The sequence below is a fragment of the Gouania willdenowi genome, chromosome 2 (genome assembly GCF_900634775.1).
Source record: "Gouania willdenowi chromosome 2, fGouWil2.1, whole genome shotgun sequence".
NCBI classification, from domain to species: Eukaryota; Metazoa; Chordata; class Actinopteri; order Blenniiformes; family Gobiesocidae; genus Gouania; species Gouania willdenowi.
In genome coordinates this window covers 1,944,373-1,955,475 of record NC_041045.1, presented here as the reverse complement: position 1 = coordinate 1,955,475, position 11,103 = coordinate 1,944,373, and the positions used below count along the sequence as shown (strand labels likewise).

The 11,103-nt window shown below is 37.8% G+C and overlaps 1 protein-coding gene across 2 annotated transcripts; it reads right to left on the bottom strand.

Annotated features, from left to right (window-relative positions):
* Nucleotides 1-1,223: 1,223 nt before the first annotated feature.
* LOC114474615 (chloride intracellular channel protein 4) lies at nucleotides 1,224-10,232 on the bottom strand. 2 transcript variants are annotated; one of them, XM_028465036.1, is made up of 6 exons: nucleotides 7,620-10,232; nucleotides 4,134-4,243; nucleotides 3,004-3,129; nucleotides 2,776-2,882; nucleotides 1,750-1,931; nucleotides 1,224-1,685 (listed from the first exon to the last, which is right to left on the bottom strand). In XM_028465036.1, exons 1-6 carry the CDS (start codon nucleotides 9,732-9,734, stop codon nucleotides 1,524-1,526), a joined length of 2,802 nt encoding a protein of 933 aa, XP_028320837.1. In that variant the 5' UTR covers nucleotides 9,735-10,232; the 3' UTR covers nucleotides 1,224-1,523. The 2 variants fall into 2 exon arrangements, with proteins under 2 accessions (XP_028320837.1, XP_028320845.1); XM_028465044.1 differs by lacking the exon at nucleotides 7,620-10,232 and adding an exon at nucleotides 4,390-4,698 and having other exon boundaries at nucleotides 1,229-1,685.
* Nucleotides 10,233-11,103: the final 871 nt, after the last annotated feature.

Here is an 11,103-nt window from a genome sequence, read left to right as displayed (position 1 = left end):
TGTTTAAAGCACAGAAAAGTTGATTTAGTGTAACATGGGCCCTTTAAAGTGGTGTGAGAATGCAGTAATTATAGTAAGGCATGAAAACAGGCAAAAAAATAAAATAAATTCAAACACCTAAAAACTGAGGTAAGACTCTCAGCCTGCTCGTCCTCCCCCTCACCTAACAAACCTGATTCAAATTAGTAATCAGGTGGAGAGGGAGGCGGAGCTATGTTTAAAACAGCTGAGAACACCTGGAGAGAGAGAGAGGCACAATATTCAAGCAGCAGCAAACATGTGGGGAGAGTTTTTCAGCTCCTCACTCCTCACTTGTAAGTTTCTTATTTTAGTTTGGACTGGAGATTTCAGGTCGTCCTGTTTTCGTGTTCATGTAGATTTAGTGTTTTGTAACTTTTTATAATGAGAGGGTGGGCGCTGGGTGCAATGACCCTGTATAGGGTTAGCCCAGTGTTTGCCCTGCTTTTGTTCAGTTTAGCAAGGGTCTTTGTTCCCTTTTGTTTTGTTGAGTTATTTTAGATTATGTTGCTAGTTTTAAGAACTTTGAGTAAATATTTTAACCACAGTTAATTCTGTTTGACATCCTGTTTATGTTGCCTTTGGGTAAACGACCTAAAGGAGGTCCTAACAAAGGCATCAAAATGGGTGAAAATATTTCGCCTACAAAGGGAGGTAAGGCAATAGTAAGACATCAAAACGGGCAAAAACATTTTAAATGCCTATAAACTGAGGTAAGGCTATAGTAATGCATGAAAATCTCAAATGAAGGAAAGGTAAGGCATAAACACAGGCAAAAAAAATCCAAACACCTAAAAATAGGAGTAAGGCATCAAAACGGGCGAAAATGTTTCAAATGTCTAAAAGCATGTGTGTGTAGCTGAGATAATACAGAGTATCAGGACAACAGAAAAAAGAAATAATCTACACACCTACAAGCCTGAATTTATAGAAGGGACCAGTAAATATTTAATAATAAAAAAAATTAACATAAGAAAAAAGAGGATTTTTATCTCTAAGTTCCTCCCCAAAAAAATCAAAAAGTGAAATTTAAAAACCAAAATACTAAGTGTATACATTTGGTCTGACTCTTGACTGATTGCAACTAATGGCTAAATCCCAATAAAACATACTCTTACTGACAAACTTCCAACAGCGTAAAGCAAAGATGCCTTTACTTTATTTTTTGCCAAAATCTCATGGATTCATTCAGTGTCAATACGTAACCCAAACAAGTACTGATACTCTTACTACATAGTGAACCCATTTGATTAAACACCATTCAATAATGCTCATTGAATAAAAACGCAAAAAAAAGTATGACAGTTATCATGCGATCATTGAAAAACCAGAAATCACACAACATGCCTACAAACATACATTAATAGATTATGATTAGAAATGGTTTACAAAGATTTGTTGAAATAAACGTTTGATTATATGTTAATAGAATAATTTGGTTTTCACAAAACATTATCTACTACTTCACACCATTTATTATCGCTCTTAATAGGTGCTCAATGTGTTCATTTGATTCTTTTTGCAACATCCAAATAGGCAAACTCGATCTCCTTGTCTGCGGGGCAGGTGCTGGTGAACTCCACTTTCTGGTAGGCGCTGTTCAGATACCTCCATACCCCAACCATGTCAGCCGGTATCTCAAACCCACGGTACTTCTTGGCCACAACCTGAGCACACAGGTAACAGTGAATACTTCAGATTATGGATAGTGTTGAAACGACCAAAACAAACCTTGATGATGTGTAGTTTAGGCAGAAGATTGCAGTCGGCCAGGGTCAGGTCAGGACCGTCAAGGAAGCTTCGGGAGGACTCTGGCAGATCTCCGGAAGCGTCAGCATCGATCTCTTCAGATAGGGGAGTTCTCAGAAAGTCGTCAATGTGCCGGAGAGATTTGAGCAAGGCTTTCTCCAGCGCTGCAAGCATTAGGTTAAGACACAGAACAAAGAGCACTATGATCTGTCTATTCACTCATTCATCCAACCCAGGGGTGTCAAACTGATTTTTGTTCAAGGGCCAAAAGTTTGATCTTAAGTGGGACGCAGATTCAAGGCGGGAAAACAAGCAATTTCAAAAATGTCCCAAAACTTTTCCTTCATGCAAAACTTACTGTATGTAAGGATCCAGGCAATAATTGAGAGATATTACACCCTGCAGGATTTTCTCTTTTGCATTTTATAGATATTGCAACCATTTATTTATTTTTTTTTTTTTGGGTGGGGGGGGGGGGGGGTTTAGATCTTTAACAATTTGAGATTCGAAATGACTGCAGTCATGTGAAAAAAGCATGGGAAAGTTGTAATATTGCAGAGTTTAATTGAGTTTGTGTATTCGAGTCATATCTACAACTGAACTTGGTCATTTGGATAAAAATTTACGTATTTTGGACTTTTTTACCAGATTTGATGACCTAAAATGCCAGATTTGGCCCCCGGGCCTTGAGTTTGGCACACATGATCCATTCAGTCTATCATTCTTTTATTTATCTTTGGTATTCGTTTTTTAATTAAATGCACAGTGTTTAGCCACTATACATTCACAGGGAAATACAATTCATATATTTACTCACTAGATTGTGCTTAGGACTGAAAAATGCATGTACTGTATATATCGCCTCAGACTCTAAAATGCTTTCTCAATTTTAAGGAAAACGTAGCAACTTCTAGTCTGGAAAACACTGTGCGTGACCTGTATTCTATTCAATTGATCTCGTGTGTTGTTTGTTTTGAATTGACAATTCTAACCCACACTAGTTCTTACCATCAGTGGCGTCTCTTCTTGGATTTTTGATAAACGCTGAGAATTTGGAGAACACATCTATGCCAGCTGTGTTGGCTTCAGGATGTTTAGGAGCCAGTCTGGGGTACCTGGTGGTAAAACACATACGAGTGGTTACATGTCTATAAGCGATCTGTTTGCTGTTGGCGAAGAGTAAAATGTGATCTCTCTACTTTGGGTAATAGATCTAACATTGTGTTGTATCACTACCTGGGAGGGTTTAGCTTCTCTTCCAGAAACTCTTCTATCTTGTTGACATCAACTTTGACTTCGCCGTTGAACGTCATAAAGGGAGGGTTGGTTCCTGGGGCCAGATCCTGTAGGTCAGCTGGTTTTCTGGAAACATCAAATGTAGATACCAGACTTCAAAGTTAGAAAGTGGAGTTTAGGAGTTTGACACTATGAGCTGGTTGTGGTTTGATTTGACTCTAATGGTGTCAATTAGCTTTGGATTTACATTGTATATGGTATATAGCAGTGGTTCCCAAACAAGTACAAATCTGAAAGCACACCTATTGTGCAAAATAGCCATTATAACACGTGTTGTCACTCATATCATCATGTACAATATCTGTAAATGTGCATGATGATTTACTAATTCCAAATAAAATGTGACAGACAACTATATTACTCATTAAATATTTATTAACAAAATATTTCCAAAAAGTTGTAGGTATAGAGTTTGTCTCTGTATTATGAAATGAGTGCATACAAAACAGTAAATTAAAAAATAATTATTTTTGTGGAGTTGTGTATTCCAATAATGATGTATGGTTGTCACAAAATCCCACATCACACCCGGACTTGCCTCACGGCACACCGGTGTGCCGCGGAGCACCATTTGGGAACCACTGGTATATAGCAGAGATGGTCAATGTTATGATGATACTGATTAACACTTTTTGATTTTATAAATCAAACAATACCAAGATATGCACTTATAAATACATATTTTTATTATGAACATAAAACCCAATATCAATATGTACTGATATTATATCCTCATACTAATATCGGACATCCCTAGTTCATTATTTGAGTTTATTATTCTTTTTTTCTGTCACATTTTCAGATCTGTTTAAAAAGAAAAATGCATTACAAGTAAAATATATTCATATATTTTGTTGTTTTTTTTAAATTTAAAATTAATTTTTATTCATTACTTGTATGTTATCATTTAGAATAATTTTTCAAAGATATTCAGGTTTAAGTTCTAAAATAGCAGTGGAATTTACTGTGATGCAAAAGGGGCACCACCTAAAATTTAGTCTGAAGTTGGGCCGTTAACCATCCCTTGTGTTGGTTTCCTTTTACAGTCAAAGTGTGAGAGTCGCTCTTACCGCTTTAGGTCAACTGTGGTGACGTTGAAGATTACTCCTTTTAACCACAGAATCATGAAAAGTCTTTGAGAGAAGGGGCAGTTACCAATGCTCTCACCATCACTTCCTGCCTAAGCACACACACACACACACACAATCATAAATTATTGCAGTTGTAAAATGCACAGCCGTAATAATATGACCATAATATTGGTTCGGTTGGACATCTCTGACACACTGAGGCACGTCAAGCAAAATGTGTGCAAATGGTGCTTACCTTCACAAAAAGTTCAATGCAGGGAAAACCCAATTTTTGAATTGCAATATCACACCAGGACATGATTCTCAGGTATGCGCTCGTCTCCGTCCCAAAGGTAGATTTTTTTTTTTTAGCTCAGAGTCACTGCATTGTACAGCTAGTCATACTCAGGAAAACAAATCCATGACAACCAACGTGCAGCTTTCTCCAAGACTCAGTCCCAGTGCTGTGGGATCATCTGCTGCCTGCTTTGGTATGTCAATGTCTCCCACACATTAACTCCTTTTTGCAAATAAATTGGGGTAATGGTCGTTGTATAGCAATTAAATGATGTCTTTCTTTATTGAAACATACCCATGACCGTAAAATGTGAAGTCATTTGGTAATTAGAAAACTGATTCATCTTTAAAAATGTGGCTGTGGGTGTTTAAGGAATTTCATGTACAGTCAGAGTGGGAAGAAAAGCTCTCCAACTGTATTCCATGCATGCATTGTTTTGCTTTCTTTTTTTTATTTTTATTGTATCTTATAGTTTTTTTTTTTTTTATATTCAAGTTTGTATTATTTGTTAGATTAATGAAGTTGTTTTTTTTAAATTCATCTTGTACCTTTATTTTAATGTGAAGCACTTTGGGTTGTATGATATACATGGAAAGTGCTAAACAAATAAAGTTTGGCTTGATTAAAAAAACAAGGCAACTATCATAAAACAAACCTAATTTTAGGTCACTGTATAATTATATCCTTCCATGGAATTAAAGATGTTAAGCCTAACTTTAATATTGGTGGGAAAAACTACCCTCTCTAAGTATTTTCCTCTAATAAAAACACACACTGCCGTCTACCTAAAACTTCATTAGTTTATTTGGCTTTGAGCAGAGTGGAAGTAGATTTTAATGATCTTGAGACAAGGCAAAGGTTTTGCCCTTGGAAAAGAAAAAAAAAAATCGAAATATGGCCAATTTTTTTTTTTGTCTGCCATGACAAAACTGTTCGGTTTAACAGAGATTAGGTTCCCACCAAAGATGTCATATCTCTGTCAAAGTTAGCTTGACTGAAAAATACCTAACAGCTTCTGAAAGCTAAGATGTTGGGCTTTTCTGCTACTATGATGTCATTAATGTATTTTCACTCACACGTGTGGGTGAAGCCTTATAAACAATCGCTTTGTTTAGCAACAGCTTTAGAGTAAAATAGTAAAACAGCGCAGCGTGAAGAAAAGTCAGCAAATAACAGCAGAACCCTTTCAAATCTTACAGAAGTTGCTGCTTACTTGTCTATATTGTATATTTACAGAGGTTGGCGATGGAAATTGCACTTTTTGTTTTGTATATTGTGTGTTTTCTGGTCATTAATCTGCTTTAATTATAACTGATCTACTTTTTTTTAAATGTATTGGTGTTGTAGTTGAATTCATATCGTTGTTTTGAAACTACTAAACAAAAAACATGCCGTGAGTACGTGTTGTTCCCACTGCAGCACTGTGACCGGGGCTGTCTGCACCAAAGAGCACCTAATCAGCTTAACAGTGAGAATGCAGAGATTAACCCAGCATGTTGCTATAGCGCTGGACTATTTAGCACTCCTTTCATCAGGAAAACATGCAACACTCTACATAAAAAGTTGATTTGTTTACAACACAAATATTGCATTTGGTATAATATTAATTTAGTTTCCGCTAAAATTCCCATTAACCATTATGTTTTGCTGTGAAGTCAGCCCAGACAAAGAGCGCTATTGTTCAATTATTAGCCCAAGAGTTTGTTGCAGGTATGTGCAAATGTAGTGCTTTTCTCTCCTTCTCGCTCTCTCTCTTAAATTAAACCTCCCCAGTAATACCCTTAATCATACTGGCCTCTGACAGGAATGTGCTGCAGAAGGAACAAACAGTGATTTTTTTTTTTTTTTTAAGTGAATTTTCCCAGACTGTTCGAACACAGTTTTCTCTGCATGTCAACTCATGTTAGCACTACATGTTACAAAAACAATGTTATACAATATATTTGTGCATGATTGTGTCCATTGTCAGCCCTCTCTGAGGTATATGATACTCTATAATAATAAGTAACTTCCTGTTATCAGTCCTGTCACCAAAATAGGCCACCATTATAGATAGATTAGGACTTCACAGTCTCACTGTCTTAAGGTAAGTAGATCAAGAGATCTCACACATCTCATGCTAATGTGCACACCGCAAATACATAGATTTTTTTTGTGGGCCCACACCTGGCATGATCTGTCGACCCACATACCACATGGAATGATGACATTTGGGCGCTCAGCTCCTGTTTGCCAAAACCAAGCCATTGCAATGGCAGGTGTCAGCCAAGAACAGACCAAATAAATGAGGTACCTTATCTATTGGCCACTTTTAGCTGACATCCAGATTAGTCAACGCTAACTTGCCATAATTCAGCTAAAACGAACGAAAGTATGTATCAAGATAACGGCAACATATGTGGGCCAATTTTAGCTCACATCTATTTCGTAGGGGCCAGAACAATAGCGAAAGTGCCGGAGAAGTGGCCCACATTTATATGCTATCTGGGAAGTAATAAAAGTTTCCCATCTCTGGTGTAAAACATACAGGAAAGGGGCTATCCAGAACCAGAGTGGGCATTACTGGTTTCAACTGTTTGGCCAGTGAAAAGCTAGCATATGCTACATGTACACAAAGGAAGGTGTAATGGTCCCAGTTACATCCCCATTGATGGCAGGGTAAAGGTTTTTATCAAACTAGACTAGGGTGAACCTGAGGGTTAGCAAGGCTGTGACGGTGGTCCATATACTTTAAAGTTAGACATTCTATAAAAAATCTATCTATTGTTCCACTTTTGTGTAGCTCCAGATTATAAACTGAGATTTTAGTCTTTCTTCACACTTATGGACAGAGAATCTCTCTACTCAACACGTGAAGCAGATTTTTATCAAAAAACCTCTTCCAAAATTAAGTATTTGACTTAATTAAGGAGGTTATCATTAGTTAATGCCAGTTGATGTCTTTAACACTTTAACAAGATGTTCAATGACATAATGTGATGTCACCTAATATGTCCAGTCAAGGACCAGAGGTGCTCACTCCATTGTCTTGAAAAGTTTTGATTTTGGGATTGACTTTTCAAAAATGTTTACCATGAATAACTGGTTAATTTTCAATCATGTATTGTTTGTATTAAGGGACCTTTAAGGTAACCGTGATTTTCTGATTTAGTAAGAATGACAACATATTTGTGTTGAAGGGGCATTACCTTGACATAGAGCGAGATCTCATAGTCCTGTTCTTGGAGTGTGTTGCTGTCCCCACGTGGTCTTGGACTCTCTACTTTCTTATGAGCGATCAGTTTGACCTCTCTCCTCTTCTCTGTCATCTCCTCCCTCTGAGGGATGTAGGAATGGCCATCCTCCAGCAGAACAACACGCTTCTTTTTAACCTGTTGGTCCCTCTTCCTGGGTAGGGATTCGTTTTTGATCACTGACTTTAGCTCTTTTATCCAGTCATCCTTGTTCGGAAGACTTTTTTGTCCTGCCTGTTTTTCTTTTGTGACCCTCTCCCAGCTTTCTTTCCCTATCGGTTTCAGTTCTTTCCTCCAGTCCTTAACCTCTGGCTGGTCTTTACTAATCCAGCCGTCATCTTTTATCCTAGGTACTCGTGCCCTTCCCCAGTCCTCTTTCTTTGTCAGTTGTTGGTCAGGGCCCAGGTTGCCATTCTCCATTGCTTCCTTCAGTCCTTTGACTGTACCATTTATATCTAACTCTTCCTCTCTGACACTTTCTTTCAGTGTGTTATCTTTCTCTGTATCGTCAATCACATCTCTTTGTGTGTTTTGATTGTCCATACTTTTCTCATTTGTAGGAAGTGTTTCTTCTAATTTAAATTCTCTGCTTGGGCTCTCGTCTATCTCTTCAATCTCATCATCCAAAACAGTCACAGGCTCTTCCGCCATCTCCAGCATTTTCTCCATTTCTGTTGCTTCTGGTCCTCTCTTCTGATGTTTTTCAACTTCCTCTTTTGTCAATGGTTCTTTCTCATCTTCAGACTGTCTCCTCACATCTTTTTGGATTCGTGAAAGTTTTTCTTGAATTTCGCACATTACTTGTGATAAAAAGTCCTTGTTTGTCGGTGCCACCAAGGTGTCTTGCTCTAGTTCTAATGCCTCTTCCACCTCGTCCAAGTCGTCTTCTGTGCTTTTGTGGTGCTGTACCATAGTTTCTGTTGGAGCTGAAGCTGACTGAGTCTCTTTTTGAACACTCTCTTCATGCTGCTTTTCTTCTTCAAATTTAGTTTCATGCCTGTCTGGTTCTGTGCCCCCATCATCACATGTCTTTCTTTCTTCTTTGCTTTTTCCTTCCCTGTCCAACTCTGTTTGCGTGATATCCCCAAACTCTAATACTTGCTGGTCCACTTGCACTTGATCTATGTCATGACCAAATCCATGTTTTTCTTCTGAATGTGGCAGGTCTTTAAACAAATCTGACTGTTCTCCTACTTTATCAGCTTCACCTTCCAGTTCATAATTTGACTCAGTGTTTGCATCATCTAATATGTCCTTGAATATTTCTTCAACTGTTGCCTGTAAGCAATCCATCTCTTGCCCTGAGATGCTATCAATAGTAGACACTTCTTCCGCTCTTTGTAACTCTTCTTCGATGTCATCTATTGTAAAAACTGTGTCATCGATACTAGAAACTTGGGTTTTGCAAAAATCATGTTCCACTTCAATTGGTTTGTTTTCTTCAGAATTACCAGAAGTCACATCTTTTTCAGGATTGTCAATATTGACTGCCATATCAAGAGTACTGGAAATTTCAGCAAGATCTTTGTTATCATTAGTATCTTCTCCTGGTCTCTCCTTGAGAACATCTGAATTGTGCTCCTGGATTGCATCACTGGCATGATCTGGCATTGGTTCCCCTTTGATGGTTGCTTCAACACTTCCTGTAGATTCATTTTGTCTGTCATTATTGTTTGTTTCATTGACTTGTAATGGTAGCTGGCTGTCTGGCTCATCAGGTTCTTCATCTTCGTCTTTTGCAACTGTCTGTCTGTGTACTTTACAGGACTCATTGTTTACTGCTCCAGGGCTCTTGTCCTCGTCTCCCTCCCCCTGGTCTATAACTGAATATCCTGCAACTGTAGTAATCCGCCCCACCTCATTTTCACTTAGTTCCTCAGGTTTCCCAAAGCTTTCCTCTGGTATGTCCAAAATATCTTCACCTACCTCCTCTGCTAGTTCAACCTCATCATAATCCTCTTCTGCCTTGTCTTCTTCTTTTGGCTCTACATCTGGACAGATCTCTTGTGGATTATGGAGAACAGTTCCACTTGACATTTCTAAACCTAGGCAGGAACTTGAATGTGCCATTCAAATGGTGCAGCTTACTTACTTAGAATGTAGTTTTCACAAACTGTTAGGTTGTGCAAGCGGGCCTGTGTTGCAAAGAACATCTAGTGGCAAAATGGGTTAAATTTCCAGAATGGCACTTGTTCCCAAGCCAAAAACTTAATAAACCACAGAACGTAATGCAGCGACCGTCGAGGAAAAAGTCACAAAAGGATTAAAATACTAGTTTAGCTACAGAGTAGCCATGCTGAGTCTAGCTTGGAGGATTCCAGAATATTCCGTGAAGTTTGAAAAGACTTCTAAAGGTTCAAAGATGCTCCCAATTGTCCAAGCGCAGTAAAGAAGATCCAGTTTCTCAGACCAAAAGCAGGTTGTTTAGTTCGAGTGAAGGTGCGGCACTCCTTGCATGGCTTACTTGAGTCTGTGTAATTAATCAATGCCTTGACTGTTAAACATTAAAATCACACTCTCTCGCGCTCTCCTTTTTCCTCACCCTCCCTCACGAATACTTGTTCTCTTGCATTCTCTCTCCAAGGGATTAAATGAAGACTGATCCCCACATGACCAAAAGCTTTAAGCCTTTTGCCACTGAGGCACAACTTGAAGCTTCTTAAAGAGAAACTTCAGAACCACTGAGAAACATTTAATTTCACATTATACAACAAATTATTTAGAACTATTCTGTTCTCCAGTGCATTAACTTCACGGTCAACACTGCCATTATAGGATACCAAACGGCTGGTGGAAGTGGTAATCACCCTCTACATTATATTAGTGACAGTCTACATAATTATTACACAGACTCCTCTTACTGGGGAGTTGGCAACACTGGAGAGCTGAATGTATAGCCTATGTATCAAATGTTTAACACTGATTTAGAGAACTGTTTGTTTGGTTATAAATATTGTAAGACTGTTGAGCTTTTTTTAAATTTATTTATTTTTACATGCAAGCACAACAAAATTGATTTTGAAAATTAAGGGTTGAGATTCTGGTTTCCTGTCTCTTGAGTTTTGTCAGATTCAAATTTGCTTGAAAATCAAGGAAATATGTAGGTGTTTAAAAACATGTTTTTCACATTCTCTAAATGAGTTAAAAAGATTTTAAAACAATGTGAAAAGTGCCTGATCTAAACCCATTATTTTGGTTTTATTTTTTAAATTTCTGTTTAGTTTTTTTTTAATCAGTGTTACTTTAATTATATTGAATATTTGTTATTGCAGTTTTTTTCCGCAATTTTATTGACAAATTGCAATAGTTTACAAATTAGCAACACAACATGAAGGGAACAAAGAACAGAGACAGGGCAAACGGCAGTAGTATGAAGAAAAAAGCAAATCCAGGCATCACAATATGCCACATGGTTTTTTTTTTCAAAAGCTTTAGAGTA